Source organism: Felis catus, chromosome B4, assembly GCF_018350175.1.
Source record: "Felis catus isolate Fca126 chromosome B4, F.catus_Fca126_mat1.0, whole genome shotgun sequence".
NCBI lineage: Eukaryota > Metazoa > Chordata > Mammalia > Carnivora > Felidae > Felis > Felis catus.
The window spans coordinates 37,842,417-37,870,341 of NC_058374.1; the positions used below are offsets into that span (position 1 = coordinate 37,842,417).

The 27,925-nt window shown below is 51.0% G+C and overlaps 1 protein-coding gene across 11 annotated transcripts; it reads left to right on the forward strand.

Annotated features, from left to right (window-relative positions):
* On the forward strand, positions 1-26,960 carry SLC6A12 (solute carrier family 6 member 12). Of its 11 annotated transcripts, none has more exons than XM_045061238.1 (17): positions 1-139; positions 563-665; positions 2,527-2,611; positions 4,678-4,954; positions 10,903-11,037; positions 14,033-14,173; positions 14,994-15,081; positions 16,056-16,188; positions 17,639-17,773; positions 19,573-19,676; positions 19,992-20,116; positions 20,527-20,639; positions 21,096-21,233; positions 21,947-22,049; positions 23,903-24,003; positions 24,711-24,881; positions 26,036-26,960. In XM_045061238.1, exons 4-17 carry the CDS (start codon positions 4,741-4,743, stop codon positions 26,177-26,179), a joined length of 1,845 nt encoding a protein of 614 aa, XP_044917173.1. In that variant the 5' UTR covers positions 1-139; positions 563-665; positions 2,527-2,611; positions 4,678-4,740; the 3' UTR covers positions 26,180-26,960. The 11 variants fall into 11 exon arrangements, 10 of the variants coding, with proteins under 10 accessions (XP_044917173.1, XP_019689904.1, XP_019689910.1 ...); XM_019834348.2 differs by lacking the exon at positions 1-139 and adding an exon at positions 3,485-3,550 and having other exon boundaries at positions 357-665; XM_019834349.2 differs by lacking the exons at positions 1-139; positions 563-665 and adding exons at positions 710-1,278; positions 3,485-3,550.
* Positions 26,961-27,925: the final 965 nt, after the last annotated feature.

A 27,925-nucleotide genomic window follows, 5' to 3' on the forward strand; every position in this document is an offset into this window, starting at 1 on the left:
CCAACTCCCCTCCTAAGGTTGTCAGTTTCCACCGTGGGGTTGGTGGCTCCCATCCTACTCCTCTGGCGAGAGAAGGCTGCTCCCTGACCTGTACATCTTCATTTCTTCCCTCAGAAGTTGCTGGTGCTGGAGGGGCACGGTGAGAAGGGGGAAGGCGGGAGGGACGAAAGAAAGGAGGGAGATGAGATTGGGTATGAGTCTCTGAGCTGGTCTGGAGGGACCGTCTTGGGACAGCACCCACTAGGAGGGCTGGGGGGGGGGCAGCCCACAGCAGGAGAGAGATGGGGGTGGGGGGCTGGGGACAGAGGACTTGGCTTCCTGAAGTCGGATGTTGTAATCCTGGTGCACAAACTTTTGGCTTCAGTCCCTCCTGTTGCTTGTGGTATTTCTCTGTCCCTTCACTTCCCAATACACTGGTGTGTGTGAGTGCGTGCACACACACACACACACACACACACACACAGAGCTGCTTTCTGTCTGGGAGTCCCAGGACAACAACTTGGACGGGATTCTGAGCTGGGAGGAAAAGGGAAGGAGAAGAGGTGGACGGTTTCCCTCTCAGGTCCCGTCTTTCTGGGTATTCTTGCAAGCCGCTTCCCCGGGACTGTCCTGGGGACCCAAGGCATGGAGCTGAGCTGACCACGGGAGCGGAGATCAGGACTGAGGTGAGCAGGAAGTGGAGGACTGGATGTGCCTTCGCAGTGCCTGAGAGGTGCCTCAGAGGGGCTGGAGGGCTGAGTCCCAGGTGGCAAAGCTTTGCAGAAGTGTGTGTGTCTGTGGTACAAAAACCTGGGACCGGAGGAAAGTCTGATGCTTGGGACTCTTAGGACAAGGGGCATCACCCCAGCTTCCCCAAACCATGCTCAGGGACCATCCTGGGAAAGTACAGAGATCGGGGGCTGGCCCCAGACAAGCGGGGAAAGAGGGGTGGTCACCTGACTGACAGGGAGGGGAAGCAGACAGTGCCCAGCAATGTGGGAAGGGAGAGCAGACAGGAGAAAGCTTGGGCATTCCTGAGGGCCCATGACCTGCAATTAGCCACGCAGATGAGGGGTTTCTGCCCTCCCCCACAGGTGGGGCAGGGCAAGCAGGGAGCCAACTGTCTCCCAGAAGGAGGAAGCAGCCTCAGCTCGGGGAGCCGGGGAGGCATGAGCATGCTTGTGCCAGGGAAGGGCAACGAGGGAGCCGCCGGGAGGTGCAGGCGGCCACCAGCTGAAGCGAGCAGCCCACAGGGTGTGAAGGACTAGACGGAGTCAGGTTTTGGTGCCATGCACACAGGTATGTGTGTGCAAAGGGACGTGACGGGAACGGCACCAGTGTGTGTACGGAAAAAGGAACTGGTATGTGGGTGTGGGCTGCAGCAGGGGCTGGGGCATCCCATTCGCCCCCGTAGCCGGGGCTGGCCCGGGAGGGTGATGGGCTGCACTGGGATCCCGGCGGCACACGGGGGGCGGCATTTCCCCACCTGTCTGCTCCTCCGCTAGCCCCCGGCCAGGCCTCCGTCTTCATGCCCAGCTCCTGAACACGGTTAATTCCGGACTTGCTAGGCCTCTTGAAGATTTCCTCGATGGGCAGACTGAGCCCAGTGTGGGTGTAGGTGTCTTTGCTTCTGGAGGGCATGGATGTGCGGTGAGCTCCAATCCGTGCCCCGTGCCCTGCTCCAGCTTAGCGGGGGTGGGAAGGTGGTGCGAGCGGCTGGAGAGCTGACCGAGACGGGTGGACCCTTGGGAAGGGGGGGATCTCTGGAAGGCATCTCAACTGTGGATGACACCGTTGTTTATTCCTAGCACACAGCGGGGGGGGCGGGTAGAAGGGTACCGTGGGGACGGGGTGAGGGAGGCGGAAAGGTGGGGCGTGCCATCCTCTTGGCTTCTTAAAAGTCACCCCAGAAGAAGAGCTCTGTATGGCTTGTTTTTGTGTCTGACATCCTCCTGGACACTTCTTCCCTGAGTCTAACTTGAATCGCACTTGCTGCACTATCAGCCTGTTTCCCCTTGGCTTTGCCGTGGCTCTAGGCCAGCTTTCCTTCTCACATGCTCTTGCTTTCATTCTGCCATTCCGGTTTTTCATTCTAACACACAAATTATGATCTTCCCAGTAACCTTTAAACATTAAAAAAAATATATCACTATCAGCTCATCAATGTATGTTCTCTTGTCTCCCTTCCCCCATCCCGATACAACCCAAACCCTGTGCCTGAGCCGGGCTCTCAGATTTGCTTCCTCATCCTGCACTCGCCTCTGGTTTTCCCTCCGTTTACTCCTTTGCCCCAGCAGGTCTCCCCTCCTTCAACTGTCCAGGACAACTGGGCCCTGGAATAGCTGCTTTTGGTCTGCGAAGTAAGGCTTGTCCCTTGACCACCCCTTTGGTGACCTGTGTGCTGGGGCTCACCCTGAGCTGAGCTACACTATAGCTCTTGGTACTTGGTCAGGCAAAGGCAAAAATCTCTCCTTGTCTTTCATGGATCTTATTTTTACTCCCCACCCTCCCAATGCCCTTGTTGACAGGGATCATTCTCTCTTCCAGGGAGACTTAAAGCCCAGAGAGGAGGTGTGATTTGCCTAAGGTCACACAGCAAGTTAGAGACTCAGCTCCACCGCTTAGTGTATTGGTAAGTTTATTCAAATCATTCAAAAATAGTTTTCCTGAACACCTGGTGGGTGTCAAGTTCTGTTCCTTAGCCTCCCTGAGCTTCAATTCCTCATTTATAAAATGGAGTTAATAGTAATACCTACGTCAAAGATTTTAATGAAGATGAAATTTAGTAACATACACAAAGAAGTGTATGTTTTTGGCACAACGTTAACTTTTGTTAATATTATTATTGGCTAGGTCTGGACTAGAACTTGGGTTTCATGTCTGGTGCTTTTCCATTAACATTTTTGAATTCATTCATTTATTCCTCCACTCATCCATTCATTTGTTTGATAATGAATTGGGGGCCATTGGTCAGGGTGCCCTAACCCCAGTTATGTAACAACATCTACAGCTCGTTCGGGTACCCGCCAACTTTTCCCCCTGGGGCCAGACTGCCCTGTTTTTCCAACCTGACACTCTGGCTCTCAAAGCGCCCCCCCACCCCCCCCACCAACCTGAGGTCTGACAGTCTCCTCTGAACCTGGGAGCTTTCTTCCCCTCCTCCCTCTCCTCCTCCTCCCTTCCTTCTTCCTCCCTTCCCTCCTCCCTGACACCAGAGGCCCAAGACCTCTGATTTCCACTGGGTGCTTCTCCTCATCTCCTGTCCTGGGCTGTGATTGCAGTGGAACCCTCTGAGTCCCCATACCAGAATTTCCCCCTGCCAGGCTTTCCCATTCCTGGGATAACCTGTACCCTCGAAGTCACCTTCAAAAATTTCCATAACCTCAAATGGCTCCTGCCACGCCTTTCTAACTGACTTGGGCTTGGGCTGTTGCCTGGGTTAAAAGGACCAACAAATAAACACAGACACTTCTTTTAGTAAAAAGAATCCCTTGTGTTTGTCTAGAGCCTTGGAGAAGCACGGAGCACTTGGTAGCTTCTGGTCACTTTGATTCCCCCAGCGCCCCTGGAGGTGAGGGGCAGTGGGTGGGCGCTTCCCTCTGGAGCCCGGGCACCTCCTCCTGGCAGCTCACTGGGAGCCAAGGCGGAGGTGGCCTCAGGGCAGCTGTGTGTAGGGGAGGGAGGGGAAGGCAAACACGGATTCCAGGACAACACCGCAGTGCTGCAATTTATCTCCCGGGGGTTGACAAATGGATGATGACAGGCACAGAGTAAAGCTGAGAACGACCACGTCAGTTTTCTGGCAGTTCAGGGAGCTTTGGGCTCTTTAGGGGAGCAGGGACTGAGGAAGAGCAGTGACCCGCTGTCATGGGCAGCCACTTCTGGGTCTCCCATGAGGGGCCACCTTGACCCGGAGATGACCACTACCCAAGTGAGTCTCGCCCTGGGATCTCCCACCAGGACCCCTTGCGTGTTCTCAGGACAGAGGTATGCCGGAGAGAAAAGGAGCCAGGTTTCCCTTGAAGGCCGTAGGTACTTGGTTCTGGTGCCGATTCTGGGTCTCACCTGGCCTTGCTCAGAGGCCCCACCTTCTCCTTCCCTCCCAATCAGACACCCAGGGCTAGCTGGCTCCCATGTTTACCCTGAGCCGATCAATGACCTGGCACGGGAGTGAGCACACAACCGCTAGGGGAAGACCATGCAGTCACCTAAGCCACACTTGCCCTTTGACCTCCTATCACCCCTGGCAGGCTTCGATCTCTCCTGGGCTGGAGGCCGGAGGCTGGGCTGGTGCCACCCAGTGGACCCTGTGGAGCTGGGCAGATGGGCCCAGCGCGCATGGTGGCTGGCTGTAAAGCTCAAAAGGGACTCGGAATAAAAGACCCGAGCCCTTTCCTCCCAGTCCACTCCTGCGTGGTCTTCATCTCTCGAGGCCTGGGTTTTTCCATCTGCAAAATGGACAAACTAAGATTGGCTCCCTATTTGGTCTCTGAGTTATGAGAGCAAAGTGTAACTTCAGGTGTAAAAGTCCTTGAGAGTTCGGGAAGAAAATCAACAGTCCGACAATATTAAACAATATTGCAACCATATGAGATATTACAGCAATGTTATACGGATGACAAAAGACGAGGATGGAGAAAGCAGGGGTGGCGGGGCACACACTGGGGTTGCACGGCTCACCCCTTGTCCTCCCACCAGGCGCGCCTGTCTCCCCATCCTGCCCGCTCCCGGCTCGGCGGCCCCCCCATCTACCCCGTGGCTATGGACAGAAAAATGGAAGTCCCCGAGGACGGGCCTCCTGTGGTCTCCTGGCTCCCTGAGGAGGGAGAGAAGCTGGACCAGGAAGGCGAGGACCAGGTGAAGGATCGGGGCCAATGGACCAACAAGATGGAGTTTGTGCTGTCAGTGGCCGGGGAGATCATTGGGCTGGGCAATGTCTGGAGGTTTCCCTATCTCTGCTACAAAAATGGAGGTGGTGAGTTCACTTTGAGGTAGGCGTGGTGGGGAGAGCCGTGCCTTGACTGCCAGGCAGGGCCCACCTGGGCGCCTCCTGCCTGGCGATGCGGTAAACCAGAAGGAGGCTGGAATGGAGTTTGGAGGGCTTGGGTCTGAGTTCTAGTTCCGCCTCAGGGTCTTCCTCTGTGAAATAGGGATGGTGCCTCCCAGGGCTCCGGTGAAGGTTAATCGAGGTAATGGGCAGGACCAAGGAATCTGAGTGTTTAGTAAGATACACTACTAACAATCCTTCATTATTCCGGACAGTGTCAGTGGCTGATAGGATTCGTTCATTCAACCTGTGTTACTGTGGACCTACCCTGGGCCAGGCAGTGTTCTAGATACAAAACAGAACATATTCCTAGTGCAAGGTGGCAGATGACAGACAAACAAGTAAAATGCGTGGTATGTTGAATGGCGAGTTGTGGAACGGTGAGAAGCAAAGCAGAGAAGGGGCGGGGCAAAGCTGGGTCATCGGTGGGGAGAGGGTGGGGTTGAAAATGTGGAGCAAGGTGACCTGCAAAGCTTTAGCTGAGGAGGTCACATTTGAGGAAAGACTTGAAGGAGGTAAAGGAGTGAATCGTATGGACAGTTCTCAGGTGAAGAACATTCCAAACAGAGCAAACAGCGAGTGCAAAGGTCCTGAGGTGAAAGTGCATCTGGCATGTTTGAAGAGGAGGGCAGAGACAGATGGGGGCAAGAGTAGGGGAAGGGATCAGAGAGGTAACAGGGCCCACATCTTGTAGCCTCTGCTCTGAGTGAGATGGGAACTGGAGAAGAATTTGATCAGAGAGGTGATATTACCTTGTTTATGATTTTTTTAATTGAAGGAACATTAATTTTATTATTTTTCAGCACTGGTAATAAAAATGAGTAGGGGTATGGTGGGAAGGGGCCAGATTAATCTTTTTACGTGTACAGTTAAATGGTTTTAGCCTATTCACAGAACTGTGCAACCATCACCACAATTGATTTTAGAACATTTTCATCATTCCAGAAAGAAGCCCCGAAGCCATAAGCAGTCACTGTATTCCGTGTCCCTGCCAACCCTTGGTGACAACTAATCTACTTTCTGTGGCTATAGATTTACCTACTTGGAATTTTCATACAAATGGAAGAATTCATTTATATGAATTTATTTGTGACTAGAGAGATTCTTTTTTTTTAAGTTTTTAATTTTTATTTATTTTGAAAGAGAGATAGAGAGTGAGCGGGGGAAGGGGCAGAGAGAGAGAGAGGGAGACAGAGAATCCCAAGCAGGAACTGTGCTACCAGCACAGAGCCTGATTCAGGGCTCAAACCCGTGAACCGTGAGATCATGACCTGAGCTGAAATCAAGAGTTGGACACTTAGCCGACTGAGCCACCCAGGCACCCCTGTGACTGGACAGATTCATCTTTCCCTTTTGAAAATATCTTTATTCTTCTTGTGCAAATTGCATATGTATATTGTGAAATTAGAAACATTCCAGAAAGGTAAAAAGAAGAAACATTCCTATTTAAAGATAATCATTGTTTAGAAAATCCTTCTAAACACGATTCATATTTAATTTGACAACTATTTACTGAGTATCTACTATGTAACTTGTTCTGTGTTTCAAAACTTACAGTTATTATTACAAGCTGCTTGAACTAATGGCTCCAAAGAAATAGCGTTGGGGTTTCCTGGCAGGTCAGGGATATGGAGCCAGGCCTGGGAGTGGGGGATGAATCCTGGCCAGAGATCAGGGGAAGCAAGAAGAACTTGTTTCTTTTCTTTTCTTTTTTTTAATGTTTATTTTTGAGAGACAAAAAGAGAGAGGGAGCGAGCCAGAGAAAGAGAGAGAGAGCATGAGCAGGGGCGGGGCAGGGAGAGAGTGGGCCAGAGGATCTAAAGCTAGCTCTGCGGTGACAGCAGAGAACCGGATGTGGGGCTTGAACTCACGAACTGAACCGTCCTAGGCCAGTTTCACGGACACACAGGGCGTTAATGCTCCAGCTAAAGAGGACTTAGGCTGAGCCCTCATCTCATAGAGCATGTGGAGGCTCAGAATGTTTAGCGATTTGCCCAAGACCGTAGAACCGCCTGGTAGCTGGTAGCCTTCGCAGGCTCCCGCATCCTCTCCCTGCCGTCCGAAAAGGAGACAGGTTTTCGGGTTCCAGAGCCCACGCTGCCTCGTCCCACCTGGTGGCTGCACTGTGGCTGTGGCCTCTGCACTGTGGGGCGGCCTGGGGAGACAAGCACCTGTGCCAGTGTGCAGTGACGCTGGGCTGAGCCTGGGTCATCTGCGAAGAGGCAGAACCAGACTGCATTTCCTGGCCAGGGTCTGTGTTCATTTCTGTCCCTTGTGTCCTCACTTGAGCTCTGCCCCAACCTAAGTACCTGGAAGAGGCACACTGCCCACCCCCCCGCCGGCCCTGGCGTGTTTCCCTCACCTTTAACAAGAGACGCTGAGCCAGATCAAAGGTCCCGATCTGAGGTCACTGGTGTGTGGGGGTCTAGGAAAGTAGTAACACATGTTCCTCATTGCAGACAACTTGATAATGGATCTGTGTGGGGGACATGACTTCACGGACCAACTCAAATGTCAACCCGTTGCTTTAGGCTTTTACAATTGCACTAACTCATTGCGATAATAGGGTTTATCTCAAGCTGACCATAATTCTCAGTCGGCAGTTAAATATAGTTTTTACTGATAAATGAATCAATTATTATTGCTTAATAGATAATTATTATTAGTTAATAAATAGTTTTGTAGAGAAAAATCTTTCCAAAGGGATAAAAAACAATGTTATTGGTATAATAATGTCTTTGATCACAAAAAAGCAGGGAGTCACTAAACTAGATCATCTTCAAAAAATGGTTCACTCAGAGAGAGAATTTTATGAATTCTGAGTTTCCAGATGACAATGGAAACTCAGTGGTTCAGGAGTGTGTGTTTGGCAGAGGTAATAAAGCCTACCTTAGAGCAGAGGGAGGGAGATTATAAACACGTCTCAAGTTATCCTGTCTTCACAGATTCCTGTGGGGCATCATCAGGCCTTTGGTGCCCAGAGTCTGGGCAGATGCCAAGAGAAATGTGGGCCAGGGCAATCTCCCCAGGTGAGGATTCTCAGAAGTTCATTAGAGGGGAGTGTGTTTGCAGTGATAGTGCGTTGGAAACCCAGGGAGAAAGCCAAGGATGGAGGAACCATCCAGGCGATCCAGGACCAACCTCCTCTCACTGCTGCCCATGGCCCAGGCCCTCACTGCCCTTCTGGGGTGGACTCAGGCTGACGGCGGCCCAACTCCAGGCCTCCTGAGCTCTCCCCAGTTTCCGTGGGGCTGAAGTCTACATGCCAAGGGTAGAGCTGAGACTGTCTCCTTCAGTAGAGAGAAGGGCCTCCGCACAAGCCAGCAGAAGGGGTCCATGGGTCACAGACCACACAGTCCAGACTTTGGGAAAGTGCCCTCTGGGAGAGCCCCCAGCCCAAACACTTCTGAACGCTGCCCCTCAGCCACCTAAGCCACATAAACTGGAGTCAGTGATGGTACCGGCACTGGGTTGAGGAATGTTCCAGCAGTACTCAGGATGTACCGGCAAACCTGGGGTTAAAAAAGACGTCAGGACTCACAGAGTTACTGGCTGTTATGGTTCTGTAGGGCCCAGAAGACTCGCAAATCCTTCTGTCTCACTCTCACATATCGCTACTGGCAGCACAGATTGGTATGAGAGTCTGGGAGGGCGATTTGGAAATGCATGTCAAAGACCTTAAAAAAATGTTCAAACCCCAAAGGTGGAAATCCACCCAAATGTCCCTCAATGGACAAATAGACAAACATGTGGTATATACACAAGAGAGAATACTGTTCAGCCTTAAAATGGCATGGATAAACCTTGAGGGCATAAGCACTGTATGATCCCTCTTTATGAGGTGTCTAGAATAGCAATTCACAGAGAAAAAGTAGAATCGTGGTTACCAGGGGCTGGGGAGAGGCAGAGAACAAGGAGTTCCTATTTAACGGCTACAGAATTTCAGATTGGGTTGGGTAAGAAGGTTCTGGAAATTGATGGTGGTGATGGTTGGATAATAATGTGAATGTACTGAATGCCACAAAACTGTACACTTAAAAATGGTTAAAAAGTAAAATTCATGTTATATATATTTTACCACAAAAAAAAAAGCAAAAAAAAATATGCTTACCCTCTGACCTACAAATTTGTCTACTCGAAACTTATACTGAGGAGCAAATTAGGCAAGTGCACAAGGCTGTGGACAACGGATCACAGCAGAGTTTCCAATAAAACAACCAAAAATGCCAGTGGGAGTACTGATGGAATAAACTAGGGTGGATGCATAAGGCAGAATACTATATAGCCATTAAAATTATGACATATGTATTTATTGATATAATAGGTTCTTGATGTGTTTTTAAATGGTTATCAAGTGATTATAGTAGGTTGTCACTTTTGCAAAAAAAGAAGTATGTATGTGTTTGTGTGTGTGTGTGTATAAAAAACTGAAAAGGTGTACAATGCTTTTTTCCTTTGCACTTTCTATTTTGTCTACAAAGTAAAGTGGATTACTTGAGAGGTCTTATGATGCAGTGGTTACAAGCACAGGCTCGGGGTGCCTGGGTGGCTCAGTTGGTTGAGTCTCTGACTCTCGATTTCAGCTCAGGCCATGATCCCAGGGTTGTGGGATTGAGCTTCTCATTGGGCTCCATGCTGATTGTGGAGCCTGCTTGAAATTCTCTCTCTCTCTCTCTCTCTCTCTCTCTCTCTCTGCCCCTCTCCCCTGCTCATACTTGAGCTCCCCCACCCTCTTCCCCTCTCCACTGCTCACACTTGAGCTCTTTCTCTTTCTCTTAAAAAAAAAAAAAAGAGCACAGACTCAGGATCAGACCAGCTGGGTTTGCGTCTCAGTTTCCTCATCTGTGTCTTAGTTTTCCCATCTGTAAAATGGGGATAACAATAGTACCTACACCACAGGAGGTGGCTTTGATGAGGATTTTGATGCTGGTGAGGCATTTACAAGAATGCCTTACAAAGACACCTGGGTGCCTCAGTTGGTTGGGCGTCCAACGTCGGCTCAGGTCATGATCTCATGGATTGTGAATTCGCGCTGACAGCTCAGAGCCTGGAGGCTGCTTTGGATTCTGCGTCTCCCTCCCTCTCTGCCGCTCCCCTGCTCACATTCTGTCTCTCTCTCTCTCTCTCTTTCAAAAATAAACATTAATAAATTTTAAAAAAAGAATGCCTTATATACAGTAAGCAGCAAATAGGTGCTAAGTGTTATTATTGTACAGTAAACAATATTCCATTCACCCATGGATACACTTCTGAGGTGAGGTCACTATCTTAGTGACTGAAGTGGGCACTGATGGCTTAGGGTTGTCTTCAAATTCCATAATTTATCAGATGCTTTTTAGGCCTGGCCTCCTATGGGGGCCTGTAGGTCAGTGCTTTATCACATGGCTACTGAAACCCCAGTGCCCGGGAATCTGCCTGAGCAGAGGAAGGGCCTTGTCTGCTAAGACCCCAGTTCAGACCAGAGCCTGGTGGAGGGGAAAAAAAACCCTCTGAAAATTATTAGAGGGAAAATAATTTTTCCAAGGTGTTTTTGTTTGTTTTTCTCTAACATGTAACAAACTTGATAATTTAATAAGCATATCAAATTATACAGAACACATGTTTTTGTTCCAAAAATAATAAACTGACTGAGTTTGTGAAGCACACTGAGAAAATAAATAGTGCGTCTGTTAGGATTTCCACCTAAATTTTTACTCATTTTTCTTCAAAGGCCTTTCCTATCCTGAGTGGGGCTCAGACTGGAAAATTTCTGCCTGTCCCTGCCAGCAGATGGGAGGAAGCCGACTTGGGCCCCTGGGAGGGTGAGGAGGGTGACGAGCACTGGGGCACAGGTCTCCGAGGACTGAGGGCTCAGCTCCTGCCTCCTTCTTCCACAGGAGCCTTCTTCATCCCCTATTTCATCTTCTTCTTCACCTGTGGCATCCCAGTGTTCTTCTTGGAGGTGGCGTTGGGCCAGTACACCAGCCAAGGGAGCGTGACAGCCTGGAGGAAGATCTGCCCCCTTCTCCAGGGTGAGTGTTCCCTTTTGCCCTCCTACCAGGGCCCCCAAGGGCCTCTATCCCTCCGTCACCCCATTCCCCTTCCTTTGGGGCCACCGCTTCCTAGTCTTCGCCTCTCATCCCGTGCTAAGTGCTGTGGACGACCCAGGAAGTGTCGCCAGACTTTGGGGGGCCCAAAGCTTATAGATGCTGGGGAGGAAGGCATTCCTCAAGAAAGACAGCACAAAATTGCAAGTGAAACTTCAGATGAGGAGCCTTGGAAGGGGTCCTTGCAAGTGAGGAATCCTGAGCTTCATCTTCCTTGGCTTCCTGGAAAGCTGTTCCTGGGTACATGGCGTGGTCCCAGAGTACATAACAATAGTCATGATGATGAAGATGATGTCGTCTAACGTCTGCTCAGCCCTGCTATGTGTTAGGGCTCATGTAAGCACTTTACATGCATTTCCTCATTGAATCCTCCAGTAATAACTCTCTTAGTTATTTGTATATGAGAAAATGAGGTCATTCGCTAAGGATTTGAACCCAGGCCTCCCTGAGCTGCGAATTCATGCTATTTCTTGTGTTCGGGATTATGTTAGGGACGGTTCCTGTTCCCTCTATGGAGTTGCTGGCACTAGTGTGAGCAGTTTGGAGTGTCCTTCCCTGACCCCATCTTTAATTGATTGGAGCAGTCCCCTGGGGGCCAATGGGAAACCCAGTCCTGGTCTCTGAGAGGTTTCTTGCATATTTGAAATGAGGAGAGGACTCTTTCCCTCATGTCAGTCCCTAAGGGAGCCCAGGGACTAGGCTGTCTGGGGTTGCTTCCCAGCTTGGTAGGCTGGACGGGGGTGGGCATGGTAGAGAAACACTGGTTCCTGAGCAGGCCGGGTCCCTGACCACTGACTGGGGGGTTGGTTGGGGTACAAGACTGGTCTGGTACTGATCCCTCTTGGGGCGTCCATGGGGCCCCTGTAGCGGCAGCAGTGAGCGGCTGGGGCAGGGGGAAGCTTGGCCCACATGCATTTCTACTCATGAGTTCTGGCTGCTCCAGGAGTGCTGTGGCCTCAGCCGGAGCACAGAGTTTCTCAGTGCTCTGCTCCAGACCCCAGAGCAGCCTACTGTCCCAGCCAGTTGGGCTCTATCCCAAGGTCCACACGAGCCCCTGGGTGTCCGAAACAGGGGCCGGCCTCTCTGGCACGCATGTACTAACTCTCCAAGGGAGTCACCACAGACAGGGGGAGCAGACTAAGCATTGGATGGGGGTTGTGGGGAGCGATTGCTGCTCCTTCTGTCTTTTCCAAGCTGAAGAGACTCCAAGGCCTGGGGTCTCAGGGAAAGGCTCACTCAAGGTGTGTGCACCTATGTTGGTGGGAGGGTCCAGGCTGCTTACTGCCTGCCCGCCACCTGCCTAACTGCACCCAGCCCACAGTTCACCTCCCAGGGAGCCTGGGCACACCCTGTGCTTGCCCACCCTCCCTCTTCAATTTGCACACAGGCACAAGCTTCCTCCTCTCAGAGAAGGGGCACCTCCCCTCCCCAGCCTGGCGCCCTGCCTTCTCCAGGGTCAGGTTGGTGTTTACGGGGCGGGTGGTGGGAGCACAGTGCGTTCCGGCGGGCGAGTGGCCGCACAGTGGCCGCTTGTTTGGGTGTGTGGGCGTCTGTGGGCACGCTCTGAATATCCCCGCCACCGGCTCCCCCGGGGGACCCTCCTCACCATCTGCCCCAGCCACCGCCCCTCTGGAGGACCAAGTTGCCCTGGCCACGGCCACTTTAGGGCTCCCGTCCCCCAGTGCCTGGATGCTCTGCAGGGACCCAGATGCAGGAAAACACGGATGGCCTCTGGTCAAGTTTGCCAGGCCAGCGGGAATAGACAATCAGGGTGGGCTTGCCTGGCCAAGGGGTGGTATTGTTGACAGTCAGCATTGATTCTCCAACCTGCCCTGGGGCTGAGCTGGCCTTCCTTAAGTCGTTCTTGGTTCTTGAGCCCGGGTGAGGACTCAGGACTCAGGACAAACAGGCCTGTGATCTGTCCTCTGCCCAGCTTTCACACCTCGGGACTAAGAGCCTCCCTGGCAACGTGCTACTTTTAAAATTACTGTGGCAAAGATCCCACGTTTGCAGGAGCAGACGGGCTGGGTGGGGGTGACTGTGCCTGCCCTTTGGTACCTCCCCCCCGATAGGGAGCCACAGCCAGCCTCCAGGCTGCTCCTGGGTGTGAGAACGCCTCTGCCAACACTCTGGCCCCGCACTCTGCAGCGAGGTGGTGTGTGGAGACTGACTCACGCTCCAGAGTTCTTGACAGTCAGCGACCACTTCTCCTTTCTTTTTTCCTTGCTGGTTTCTTTCGGTTTTTGCACTTTTTATTTTACAAGTAATGCATGATTGTCACAGAAAAACTAGAAAATGCAGATGGGCAAAAGGTAAAAAACAAACAAACTTTAAAAAATGAGCCGAAATCCTATCACCTAGATAGACAACCACCGTTAACTTTTGGATGACAATCCTTCCAGACTTTATCTCATCAGAAAAAAAAAAAAAGGTATACATTCAAATATATATTGCAAAAGTGGAAGAATGCCTGAGATGGTATTCTGTAACCTGCTTTTCTTACTTAGAAAAATATGCTGTGGGCATCTGGGTGTCCCAGGAGGTTGAGCGTCTGACTTCGGCTCAGGTCATGATCTCATGGTTCGAGAGTTCGAGCCCCGCGTGGGGCTGTGCTGACAGCTCAGAGCCTGGAGCCTGCTTCAGATTCTGTGTCTCCCTCTCTCTCTCTGCCCCTTCCCTTCTCGTGCTCTGTCTTTCTCTCAAAAATAAATTTAAAAACATTAAAAAATAAAAATAAATTTAAAAAGAAAAATATGCTGTAAATGGCTTCTGAGGCCAACAAGCAAACCACGGGTGTTCTGTTCGTTTAGTACCCAATGTCCTTCTAGCCACAGCTGGCAGCTTCTATGTGACTTTGTTGGGCTAACATTGATCTCTTGGATTCTATTTGTTGCTCCCCATGCCTGCCCTACTCCCGAAGGCATTGGTCTGGCGTCGGTGGTCATTGAGTCCTACCTGAACATCTACTACATCATCATCCTCGCCTGGGCTCTCTTCTACCTGTTCAGCTCGTTTACCTCTGAGCTGCCCTGGACAACCTGTACCAATACCTGGAACACAGGTATCTATCATTTCAGCCCCTGGGAGGGGGCCTCTCCTTAGGGGTTGGGCCTGTGGTGGCTGGTGATGGCGAACAATGACAGAGCACATGGTATAACTTGCCTCAAAGCCAAGTTCTGTGGCCTCTGGTGCAGTTTTGTGGGAGCCTAGGCTAGGTTCCCATTAAGAGAACCAAAAATCCAACAAGACTGTGAATGTTTTATATAACTGCAGGGGGTTATCCTCACTCCCTCTGTGCCAGGTGCTAGAGATCCAAGGGTGAGCACTGGCAACGTGGCCCCAGCCCTCCTTGAGTGTGTGGTCTAGTGATAGAGACAAGTTAATAAAACAATCACAAATTGCAATGGGTGAAAGAAACATTGCAGAAACTATACAGCGTGGGAGGGAAAGAGCTAGCTGAGGCCTGAAGGATGAGAAGGACCCAAAATGTGAACAGCATAAGCCATGTGGGGGGAAGAGAAAGCCCAAGAACTCAGTCCATTTATCTGCTGAGCGGAGAGAGAGTGAGCAAGTTGTAGGGGCAGAGGGGATCCGAGGTCTGTGTCAGAGGTTGGTGGGCGGGGTGGCCAGAGAAACAGCCAGATTCACTGGAACAAGAGCAGTGTGAGGCACATGAGGAGGGAGGCACATGGTCCCATGAACCACTTGAGTGGCTAACTCCTGGGAAATGGGGGCTCCAGGGGAAGCTCTTGGGACTGGAATCATGGGGACTGCTGGGCTGCAAGGTCAGAGGGTTGGAGGGACTAGGATGTGAGGGCATCTCTCCCCATCTGGTCCCCAGCTGATGCACAGCCCCCCGCCCCACCCCTTGTTCCCAACAGAGCATTGCGTGGACTTTATGAACCATTCAGGAGCCCGCACAGTGACCCCGTCTGAGAACTTCACTTCACCTGTCATGGAATTCTGGGAGTAGGTGCTGGGCTTGGATGCCATGTGCTAAGGGCCCCAAGCAGGAAATTTGGATATCTGAGGTCTGGGACTTGGAGTACAAGTTCAAGCCTTTCTGTGCATGCTCTTCAGCACTTACCCACCTCCCACCCCCACCTCGCACATCACTGAGCCATGAGGGAACACTCACATCTCAACCCACACGTGTCCACAGGTGCACAGCAAATAGTCTGTCCCAGCTAAGGAGAGCTGGTTGTGCACATCGCTCCCCAGCTTTGTGTTCAGTGATGTCATGTTCGTGGCTTGAAACTGGCCAAGGAGGAAGCATTTGTACTGCAAAAACTGGCAAACACTATACTCACACCTCCACCCTTCCCCTGACTACACACTTACATCTGCCCATGCCCACGTGTCCACCTTCGTTCTGACACAAGTATACCTGTACCCTCACCCTTACCTAAAACCCACACTTATTTACCAACACTCACATGTGTCTACCTACACCCTCACACATTTACGACCCATGTCACCCAAACCTCACACGTGTCCACCAACGTTTACGCACACACATTTCCACTACTCCCTACACCCTTTAGGTACTAAAACACATTCAGCCCCTCTGTTTGATACCCATGTAGTTGTGCATCAACCTGAATATCTACTCTCCATCTACTTATCCATTTATTATTTACCACCCTCACTCTCTCTCTCTCTCTCTCTCTCTATCTCTATCTCTCTGTACAACAGAGAAAGCTGGATGGTTAGAAAGACAAAGATACCTATGGGATTACGTGATTTGGTCTTCTAACGGCCAGGGGCATACAGACTACAGGTGGGAACATGGCATGGCCATAGGGGAGGTGCAGGGGGATGGGGTGGGGAAGCCTGGAACCTGAGATGTGTGGGGTCAGCTCTAAGAATCAAGAGACTTGAAGACAAAGGTGATTTGTGCCCCTGTAGCCTTTCACCTGGTTATTCATTTTTTCCATCCTCAGGAGACGTGTTTTGGGCATCACCTCAGGCATCCATGACCTGGGGGCCCTGCGTTGGGAGCTGGCCCTGTGCCTCCTGCTTGCCTGGGTCATCTGCTACTTCTGCATCTGGAAAGGGGTCAAGTCCACTGGCAAGGTGAGGTGTTCTGGCTCCTGGTAAGCTCTCTGCAGCCCCCCAGAATCCATGGAGACACTCACAGAGTCCCTCTGGAGAACTGAAAGAGTAGTTTAGGAGAGAGGCATGGTGAGAGCAGGGGAAAATGGTAGGAAGAGGTTAGCTCAGCACAAGGAAGGACTTTCTCTTTCAATATTACTTTAAAAGACCTGTTTACATAAGAAACATGCAGAGCAAAATGAGAAGCATAAAAGTCCCTCTAATCACTGTTGGAGCCAGCATGGTGGCAGTTTGGATCTACTAATCCCTGTTAATGTTTTGCTGTATTGCCTTCTAGTTTCCTTTTTAAGTATGCTTGTGTATATCTGTATCTATTATGTGTGTATATTACACAATTAGGATCATACACTTTTATGACTTGCTGTTTGCACCTAACAACACAACAAGACAATGTTTGGTAAGAACTAGCACACAGAACTATCTTTGAGGTGGTGAGTTTCCAGTAATCACGGGGGTTTAAGCCAAGAATGGACAAGAGTGGCTTATTGTATGTGTTGAGAGAGTTCAGACTTGAACACTTATTTTCAACCCAGGGAATCTCAGGTGGATGCCTCATGCTTTTTAAAGCCAGGAGTAGACGGGATGCTGACTTCTCTGATTAGCCTGTTCTTGGGGGGCAGCCTTGCCTTTCCACGGATTGTTGTAATTATAATAAAACTAGAAATAGTGATAATAACACAGATATTGCCATCCCCGTGGGTTAAGGAGCTAAACTTGGTCAGGGGCCGAGTAGACCCATCTGAGTGTCTCCATGTCCCAGAGCTCAGGCCACTGCTGTTTGCCCAACCCTAAGCCTGGAAAAGTGCAGTCTAAGTTTTGCCACAGGTCATTGTGGCGATCTGCTCCCCCTCCCTCACCACGTCCCACACTCACCAGGGGCATAGGGAGACCAGCTAGGGTGAGGGATTAAGGGAGAACAGATTCTGGATTCTATTTTTTTCTACGTTTATTTATTTTTGAGACAAACAGAGAGAGTGAGTGGGGGAGGGACAGGGGTGGGTGATGGACAGAGGATGCCCGATGTGGGGCGCGAACTCACGAACTGGGAGATCGTGACATGAGCTGAAGTCAGACGCTCAACCGACTGAGCCACCCAGGTGCCCCTGAATTCTAAAATAGTCTTCGAAATGTTATGGCTGGAAGCTTGTACCCCTCCCTGTCCTTGTTCCCTCTTTGCCCTGCTGATGTATATCTCACAGTCTGCCTGCCAGGGCACCTAAGACCCACTGGAATGTGTAAAGGAAGACAGGTGCTCACACGCTCTCAGCATCTCTAAGAAGGTGTCGGACCCTGAGCTGGGTGTGACTCATGCTGCCTGAGGAGGGGTGACAGGAGGACTACCACAAACTCCCTGGTACCTCCTGGCAGCTGTGTCCCCAACAGAAGTGACCTGGCCCCGCTTCCCCTCCAGGTTGTTTATTTCACAGCCACATTTCCCTACCTGATGCTGATCATCCTACTGATCCGAGGCATCACCCTTCCGGGAGCCTACGAGGGTGTCATCTATTACCTGAAGCCAGATTTGCTTCGCCTCAAGGACCCCCAGGTAGGGGTTGTGCTGGGGACCCTTTCCCAGATGCCTCCCACCCCAAACCAGAGCTGTACTTTTGAAAATCTGTAGTTGCTTTTCTCTTGGTTTAAAGGCAATATATTCCCCCCTGCAAAAAAATTAAAAAGGGGCGCCTGGGTGGCTCAGTCGGTTGAGCGTCTGACTTCAGCTCAGGTCATGATCTCACGGTCTGTGAGTTTGAGCCCCGCAGCAGGCTCTGTGCTGACAGCTCGGAGCCTGGAGCCTGCTTGGGATTCTGTGTATCCCTCTCTCTCTGCCCCTCCCCCGCTCATGCTCTGTCTCTCTCTCTCTGTCAAAAATAAATAAACATTTTAAAAAAAGATTAAAGGCAATATATCCCCACTGGAGAAAAATTAGATAAAGGTGTCTTGTAATCCCACCACTCAGGTATCATCTCTATGAGCATTTTAGTATATTTCCTTCCAACTCTTTTTCTAGTTGGTGTTGTGTATCTTTGTTTTAATGTATTTGAGATATTTATATACAGAGGGATGCATTGTTTTTCATTTAAATTCCACTGTAAGCATTTTTCATGCTATCACATTCATTTGTAGAAGTCATTTTAAATCCTTGCATAATATGTCCTCCATCCATCATCCATTTGGTCACTTATTCACCCAAAATGTACTGAGGACCCGTTCAGTGCCAGGTGGCTCTCTGACCATGGAGTGGGGCAGTGGGCAAAGCAGACAAGGCCCCGTGTCCTCTGAACGCTCACCCCTGGGGTGGGGGTCATCACTTTCTCAATCTCTGATTCTTGGACATTTAAGGTCATGTAGTTTTTTATGATCATATATACAGCTGCATTGCTGTATTTAAATATGGGGTGATATTTGAGATATTTAAATCTCTTGCCACCTCTCTGATTATTTCCTGACGGCAGTCAGCCCTGGAATCACTAAGTCAAAGAGCATGTGCTTTTAAGGTTCTTGAAATGTACTGGCTTTAGAGAAATGTGGACTTTCTCCCCCAGTATTGGAGGGCACCCTTTTTTCTGCAGGGCCCATGAGAGATTCGATAATAATTTAACCTTTGGTAATTTGATAGATCAAAATAGTATCATTTTGTTGTCTTAATTTTTTTTTTTTATTTTTTACTGCTGTGAGGCTGGACATTTTCCCACAGATTTGCTGGCCATTTGTATTTCCTCCTCTAGGACTTGTCTGAGCACATTCTTTGCACCCTCTCCCTGTGGAGTCCTGGTGGTGTTTTTCTTTATATTTTAATGAAGTGGCTGTGGCACTTGTTGAATGAGCCAGGTGCTCTCAGTTCTGCCCTGCAGGTAGGCTTTGCCTTCTTGGGGCACCGCCACTCCACCTGAGAAATTCAAGTACTTGGTGCCTACGAAGTGCCCCCAGAGGAAAATTTACTTAAAAAAATTTTTTTTTAATGTTTATTTATTTTTGAGAGAGAGACAGAAAGTTGGGGAGGGGCAGAGAGAGAAGGAGACACAGAATCTAAAGCAGGCTCTAAGCTATCAGCACAGAGCCAGATGTGGGCCTCGAACTCAGGAACCGTGAGATTATGACCTGAGCTGAAGTTGAATGCTCAACCGACTGAGCCACCCAGGTGCCTCTCCCCCAAAAGAGGCAAATTTAAACCTGGCCTGCCAGTGAAGAGATTGTGAGCAGAGAGTGGGGAATAAGCAACTCTGAGGGCACACCCAGGGGGGCCCGCTGGGGCTGAGGGGTGATGGGTGGGCACCCTCCCAGGCTGAGGGGTGATGGGCGGGCACCCTCCCACTCCCTCTGCCACTTTCTTGGGGTCTCACGTAGGTGTGGATGGATGCGGGCACCCAGATCTTCTTCTCCTTCGCCATCTGCCAGGGGTGCCTGACAGCCCTGGGCAGCTACAACAAGTACCACAACAACTGCTACAGGTAGGGCTGGGCGGCGGGGACGCTGCGGGACCCCGGGGCGCCAGACCTGCCTGCAGTGAGGTCGGGGAATCAGCTTCATCTTGCAGACTCAGTGTCTTCCTTCCCTCCTCTTCTTTCTTCCTCACGTTCTTCTCTCACCTTCCACTACATGACCGTGGTCTTTCGCCCATTCTCTCTTCCATTTCTCTCCTCTCGCATATTTTGCCTTCCTGTTCCCTGTCCTCTCCCCGCTTGCTGTCTTTGGATCTCCCCTCCCTTGATGGATTTCTTCCTCATTTTCCTTCCTGGTTCCTCTGCATTGGCCCCGCCCCGCAGGGACTGCATCGCCCTCTGCTTCCTCAACAGCGCCACCAGCTTCGCGGCCGGGTTCGTGGTCTTCTCCATCCTGGGCTTCATGGCCCAGGAGCAGGGGATGCCCATCTCTGAAGTGGCCGAGTCTGGTAGGTACCACTTTGCTGTCTAGGCCCTGAGGGGAAGGGAGGTCAGGGAACACAGATCCCTCCTACAGGGTCCCAGGCAGGAGTCCCAGCAGCTGGCTTATGAGAACCTTTCAGCATCTGGGGGCAGAGCTTGGGCCTTCTCATGGGAGGGAGGGAGGTGGGGGAGGGCACTGAGGGCGGGAGCCCCACGGTTGTGTGCAGGGATGGATAAATGGATGAACCAATGCACAGCCAACTCCCCAGAACCAGAGAGCAGAGTAAGGGGTGAAACTACCCTGATCTCTTGAACCACTCCCCTAAACGCTTCCCCCCTTCCCCCTGCCCCTCCACACACACAGTGCCTTGGGAGAGGGCTCTTCGCCAGGGCAGTGAGAGCCAGGAGCTCTCCTGACTGTGCTGTGTGCCTGCAGGTCCTGGTCTAGCCTTCATCGCGTTCCCCAAGGCGGTGACTATGATGCCCTTATCCCAGCTGTGGTCCTGCCTTTTCTTCATCATGCTCATCTTCCTAGGGCTGGACAGCCAGGTTCGTCACCCCACCCCGACCCTCCCTGCCCTGGTGACTCTCTTGCCAGCTTCTGAGGTTCTGGGCTTTCCCCCCGTCCCCCCAACTCCTTTTCCCCTGACCTACATTCCAAGCCCCACTCCACTTTCCAAGGTTTGTCCTTGCAGTTGGTTGGGTGACCCTTGGCCTCAAAACCTTCTTCTGTGAGGGGGGCCACCTGCTTTCTCCTCCCACAGCCCCGCCCCCATCTTGGGGACGGAACATATTTCCCCCTCCAACCCTCACTGCTGGGACCCTCGGTTGTAGAGATACGGCCGAGGCCAGGGCTGGCCACCCTGTTTCTGCCCCTGTGCCCCTTCCTGCGCTCCTGTGCATCAGCACGGGTGAGTGGGGTGCGAGGCGACCAGGGCAAGGCCACGCCAGGCAAGGCCCAAGGGCAGGTGGTGCCTCTCACCCCGGCTTCCCTCTTGCCCGCAGTTTGTCTGTGTGGAGTGCCTGGTGACAGCCTCTGTGGACATGTTCCCTGGTCAGCTCCGGAAGAGTGGGAGGCGAGAACTTCTCATTCTCACCATTGCCATCGTGTGCTACCTGCTAGGGCTCTTCCTGGTCACGGAGGTGAGCAGAGGGGGGTGGCCTGCAGGCAGGGCTCCAGGCTGAGGGAGCCATGGGGTGCACTGGTGACCCTTCTCAGAGCCCACCTTCCTCACAGCAATGTTGTGGGGACCACGAGGCAGAACCTACCTGTGTTAGTTAGCTGTCTTTCCGTGTCGGGTGACAGACACCAAATGCAATCTAGCTTAAGCAGAAAAGGGAGCCTTGGGGGGGCCAGGAAACTGCAAAGTCTAGGGATATTTGGTTTCAGGCATGGTTGGATCCAGCTGGTCCAATGACATTGTCAGGAATGCCCTTCTTAGCCAGATTCCCCTCCTCATATTAAAGAAGGTGGGTGCAGCTTCAGGTTTACCTTCTGCCACCCACCCAACCCCACAGGAAAGAGAGGGACCTTCTCCTAAGAACACGGTAAGTGTCTGGCCCTGGCTGTCCTTCGGGCCTGGAGAGGGGAGCGGAGCACTCTCAGAGTGAGGTGGGGCCAACTTCTAGGAGTTACGATCCCGCGCAGGCAGTTCCCAGTGTCCCCGTAGCTGTCAGGTTGTTGTCCCGATGTTAAATGAAGGGCCTGTCTTGCCTGGCCAAACTGCCTTCAGATGCAAGGAACAATTTCCCATGGGCCGAGCAGGATGTGTGCCCAGATGGGTGTGCGCCCTGTCTCTGAGGAGCGGGTTCCCTCCCCCATTGGCCAAGGCCCAGCTCTCCCTGCCTCTCTGCAGGGCGGGATGTATATCTTCCAGCTGTTTGATTATTACGCTTCCAGTGGCATATGCCTGCTCTTCTTGGCAGTGTTTGAAGTGATCTGCATCAGCTGGGTGTATGGTAAGTGTGGGGGGGGGAGGTGGGGAGAGCCTACCCCTAAGGTTGTGAGAGGCGGGGTGTGCCAGCCCTCTGGTTTCTATAGGTCTTGGTGTTGCTGCCCTGGTTCTTTTCTCTGGGAACTTTGTCCACCTCTGGGAACCCAGGCATTTCTCATTGTGGCAGACAGAGCTGCGGTAAGGACAAAACTGATTTCTGGCACTAGTGAGAGGAATCAGAAACAACAGTGTGCCGTTTTCTTGATGCGGAAACTGCTGGAGGCACTTCATCAGTGGGAGTCCTAGTCAGAAGAGATCTTCAGGGCCACGTAGTCTGAGCCTCCACACATTCCCACACTCCCTTTCTAGGTTACCACCCAGACCTTGCTTGAATACTTCCAGGAACAGAAAACTCGTTCCCACGTTTTTGAGGTAGCTTTTTTTGTTGTGGCTGTTACGCATTTCTTTCTTAAACTAAAGTGAGTTCTGCCTTCCATTGACTGCCCTCAACCTCCCTGACCCCCCTCAGTGCTGGGGCAACTGGCCAGTGGTGCTGAGTGCTGTGACATCCATGCCATTGTTGTGCCTGATGACAGTAGAGGAGAAATCTTTATGCATGGAGTCCGTGCACTGCTGAATGCCAAGCAACGTGATGATTGTATCATACATTCTCTCTCAACCCACACAACAGCCTGTGCAGGGGAGGTGAGGCTCAGAGAGGTAGGTCTCTTGCCTGAGCTCACACAGAGAGTAAGTGGGGGAGGCATCATCATACCCAAACCATCTGACTCCACGGCACCAGGTTGGGGGGGAACACATTGCTAGTGTAACAAGGCTCAGGGCAGAGAGGGTAGGTGGGTGCCGTGTAGTGGGCATAGGTAGGAAAGCCACGAGAAGGTTTTTATTTTGCTACCCTAGGCCTTCTTTTTTGGTGTCCCTTCCTTTCCTGGGACAGGTCACCTGTCTTCTCACCTCAAGCATCTGATGTCTTTCTGTTTTTCCCCTACTGCTCCTCAGAACTTGTCCTCAAAGAAGATCTGATAAACTCAATCACAGAAAGGTATAAGTAGCTGAGAAACCTTAGTATGTTACCCCTTCCTAGTAACATCTGGTTTTTAACCGGGGGAAAAATTTAGAAGCCAAAGGAATGACTCCCTAATGGTGGCATTTCATGCCCATCAGTGATCAGCGGAAAGTTCCTTTTTTTTTTTTTTTTTTTTTTCTGAGGAAGGGCTAGGGGGCCCTCCAACTGTCTTTCCCAATCAGCAGCACTTTTCTTCTTGGGAGACTGGCTGGATCTAGATCTGGAGCAAACGTGGAAACAGAAGGACAGTAAACAAATCCAGTCAGTGTTTCCACAAACACAAAGCGAGCCTCTTAGCAAGATTTTCTAAGAACACAGAGTGGCTCCTCCAGAGTGTCGAATCTAGACTGTTGTTCCATTCCCAGAGGCTTTCTGGCCTTATGTGAGTTCAGCACGCTATGCTTGGAATAGTGGGAACTTTGCTGTTTTGACTTGAAACTGAAGTCATGTCTGAGGTATATATAAGTGAGCGTTTGCACAGTCATTGTGCCCATTTTAGGCTCACACCCACCTCTGTGGTTAGTAGGGTCTTCATTCCTAGACAAGGGGCCAAAGGATTTAACTGGGAGGTTAGGTGACTCTCTCAAGGGCACCTGGCTTTTTGGTGGCAGCCCCTTCTTCCTCCTTGCTCCCTGCCTTGTGGTTGGGGTGCCAGGGACCCATTTCATTCATGTGCCTGGATCCGGTTTCCCCTCATAGGGTAGGGGGAAGAGTGCAAAGCCAGGTGAGTCCTTCCCAGATACCGTGAGTTCTTCCCTTCCTCCTGTTCTCACACTCCCCTCCCACCTGGGCAGGAGCAGATCGGTTCTATGACAACGTTGAAGACATGATTGGCTACCGGCCATGGCCCTTGGTGAAGATCTCCTGGCTCTTTCTGACCCCTGGACTTTGCCTGGTATGTGCCCACCCAGCTACCCCTATATCTCCTCCTACATCCAGAAGACTCGGGGACAAGGAACAGGATGCCCGGGTTCTGGGGCTCTTTTCCTGCCTGTCCAGTTGCCTTGGGAGGCTGGTCCATTTCCACTTCTGGGTTGGTTCTCCTGCCCTTCCTTCCTGGGACCATTTCATCTCTCTGCTTTACCATCATTACCCTCCAGTTTCTGCTCCCTTCCTTTCTCATAGCGCCTCCATCCAGCCGCCAGACTTCCCAGTTATGGTCTCTTTCTGTCTGCCTGCTCAGGGCTCCTCCTCCCTCCCCCCCACCCCCCACCTCCTGTCTCAGCCCTCCATGGAGTGATGCCTTGGCCCACAGCTTGTAATGGCTTTTACTATTCTACCTCATTGAAGCACCTCAGTGTATTTATTTATCTATCTGTGTATTCTTTTAAGTTGATTTATTTGAGAGAGAGAGAGAGAGTGAAAGAGAGAGGAACCAAGCAGGCTCCTCACTCCACGCTGAGCCCAATGCAGGGCTCGATCTTATGACTGAGATCGTGACCTGAACTAAAATCAAGAGTTGGATGCTTAACCACCTGAGACACCCAGGCGCCCCCACTTCAGTGTATTTTACTTGTCCTCTGTCACTGGATATTTAAGCAGCTAAAGAGAGGATTTCAAGGGCTCTCTGTCTAATCTGCATCCACTTCTCCCTCTTTCCAGGCCACTTTCCTCTTCTCCTTGAGCAAGTACACACCTCTCAAATACAACAACATCTATGTGTACCCTCCTTGGGGCTACTCCATCGGCTGGTTCTTGGCTCTGTCCTCCATGGTCTGCGTCCCTCTGTTCATCATCATCACCCTTCTGAAGACCCAGGGTTCCTTCAAGAAGGTAGGGGCCAGGGGAAGTGATATATTAAAGGGGGTTGCTGAGTGAGGTTGCAGGCAGGGCACGATGGGCAGGGCCCAGCTCTGAGTGTGGGACAGCTCTTTGGTCTGATGAAATCTCAAAGAGAAGGGTCTTTGAAGACCAGTCCAATGGCTTCATTTCCAGAAACACTCAAAAGACCTAGAGTCCTAGACCTTCAGAATCTGACCTCCAGCCGATCATGTGGGCAGGTTGACCATGGGTACACTGTCAAATGCTTATGGAGGAAACTGAGTCACAATAAGAACTTCAAGGTGCCCAGACAGAGATTTATAGGGCACAAATTCCTTGCTCCCAGGAAATTAATAACCAGCTATCATGGTTCATTCCTGGTTTCTTTTCTTAATTCTGCCTGGGGAGGCATGGGCGAAAGCTCCCTGTTTAGAGTTTAAGACATGCCTTCCCAAAAGGGGATAACGCATGCTCCACAAAGACATTACACTTGCAGAAATCTATCTGGCCTACAAGTAATGGAAAACCCGACCTGCAATAAGCAAATAGGCTTATTTTCTTTTTACATCAAGAGACCAGAGATGGGTGCTGCTGGTGTTTGGTTCAGCTGCTGAAAAGAAGTTGTTAGGGCCAAACTCTTCCTCTATTTCTGCACCTCCATCCTGAGCACGTCTTTTTATCATCATGCTTACCACTTCATGGTCACAAGAAGGTTGTCATCATTCCAGTCATCACATCTGCATTCAAGGCAAGAAGGAGGGGAAGAAGATGGCACCAATAACAGTAATAATAGTAGTACTGCTCCTTATAAAAAATAATAGGCACTTATTGACCAACTGACTCTGTGCCAGGCACTATACTATGAGCTGTGTACTATTATTATCTTCGTTTTACAGATAAGGCACAGAGGGGTTAAATGGGTTGCCTAAAAGTTGCATAGGTAGTAACATAGCTGGGACTAGAACCCAGCCCATTCATGCTCTTAATCGCCACGGGATTGATCGTCTCTTCTCTCTTCTCAAAATATTTATTCATGTATTTACTCATATCGTGCTGGCTGCCCCCAGTGTGCCTGGCTCTGTACCAGGCCCTGGGGATACAACCAGGATGAAATAGCTTTGTCTTTCTCACCAGTAGCACCCACTCGTTCCTTCTTCTCTCCACAGCGCCTGCAACAGCTCACCACCCCCGACCCCAGCCTCCCGCAGCCCAAGCAACACCTGTGTCTGGACCGTGGTACCAGCCAGGACTGTGGGCCTTCTCCAACAAAGGAAGGACTAATCATTGGGGAGAAGGAGACCCACTTGTAGGACGTGGCCAGCAGCCAAGTGGCCATTGAGCCAGGAACCTCTGTCAGGGCCACTACAGCAAACAGCCTTTGCCTCTGTCCCTTACCACAGTCCTGCTGAGCACCTCTGTGATGTTCATGGGTGCCCCCGGCCAGAGGCCACGCTGCTCTCTCCTCAGCGAGGACAGCTCCTTCTGGTGGGTTAGAGGCGGTCCCACTGCACCACGCCATACTGTTGGAACACACCTTCTTATTTATAAAGGAGGGTGGTCTTTTTTGAGTCCACCATCTGATTCTAACATATTACACTGTGTGGAACTCCCACTGTAGGGATGTTCCTGTATCTGGGGATGTTACAGCTTACTATATTTGTGCATTGGGAGGGTAGCACTGATGGGAATATGTATCATGCTTTGGCTTGGAGAGCCCAATGGAACACACCATGTTGGAAGTGACAACGAACACACTATTGGATTCTGACATTCCATTAGAGGGGTGCTTCATTAGGCTTAGTGTTCTGGAGTCAGTCCATGGGGAAGAAACTAGAGAAACAGCCAAGAGGCAAGCCTTCACAAGCCATCATTGTCTTAAGGTGTCCCTAGCTGCAGCCCTAGTTCCACATGCTTCCTGCAATGTTGTCCTCAACTCATGGAGCATTGGAATGGAAAGAACTTAGAGATGATCCCTAGACTGTGCAAATGCATGGTGAGGGTGTCTGTACTTTCCTATGCCTGCAACAGACATTGCTGATTGAATCTTTCCCACCTCACAGTCCTTTCAAATACAGTGCTCCAGGTGCTCCAGTTGCCACTGTGCTTTTTTTGTCCAACCTCCTGACTTCATGGATGAGGAAACCGAGGACCAAAGAGAAAGTGACTCTTTCAAGTTCTGGCTCCTTAGGGCCAGAGATATGCCTAAAACCTGGTGTCCCTGTTCTCAGGCCGGTGTTCTTCCCCATTATACATATTTAACAAGCATGTATGGATTGCCTGCTACTGTGTGCTAGTTTTCTCTGCCTCACTCCAAATCTGTTTAGTTATGTTGTCTTGGGGTGGGAAGGAGAGTGGTCCCCTCTATAGAGGGGTGAACAGCTCTCCCCAGATTGGCATCCTTACCTTGGCATTTTCTCTGCCATCCCATACTCATCTGGCCAGATTTCCTCTCTGGATCCTTTTGTTCTTGCCATTTTCCATCTCTCCTTCCCCCCTCCCCCTGCTTCCTTGGAGTCTGAAAGACCTCTGGTCTCCCACAGAGAGAGAGGTGTTGTGTTTGGGATGCTCCTTTCCCCATGTCCCTATAAAATTATGCCAGTTCCTGCCAAAGGCAAGGGAGGAGAAGGAGAAGAGGTGGGGTAGGCCACTCCAAGAGAGTTTCCTGGGGCAGGACCTGGGAGCTGGAAGAAGGGCAGCCACCTGTATAGATAGCCATCTGCAATGATGCACAGATAGATGTCACCCAGAGCCACTGCCCAGTGGCCAAAGTAAAAAGCCATGGTCCAGCCAGGGTGACTTCCATCTTCAGAGTGCCTGGCGTCCTTCATCCAGAGCTGTTAGGGCTTCTCCGCTTGTGAGAACAAGTACGTTGGCATGCTGGGCACAGGCAGATGTCCAGACCCCTGGGTTCTGCCTCCCTTTGACTGCTCTGCACATCTGTGCTTACTTTTGTTGGACTAGTTAGTGGGTGAAGAAGGAGGTCCAGGAGAAAGGGATAGAGAGAAACTGCTTCAGCCAGATTGCGCTCCTGTATGACCCTGGGGACATGTGAGGCA

Excerpts from the sequence above, each read along its gene's own strand:
- SLC6A12 (XM_045061238.1), top strand. The coding sequence starts at position 4,741 with ATGGACAGAAAAATGGAAGTCCCCGAGGACGGGCCTCCTGTGGTCTCC. Across the intron at positions 4,955-10,902 it reads CTGCTACAAAAATGGAGGTG|GAGCCTTCTTCATCCCCTAT; the intron begins GTGAGTTCACTT and ends CTTCTTCCACAG. Across the intron at positions 11,038-14,032 it reads GATCTGCCCCCTTCTCCAGG|GCATTGGTCTGGCGTCGGTG; the intron begins GTGAGTGTTCCC and ends CTACTCCCGAAG.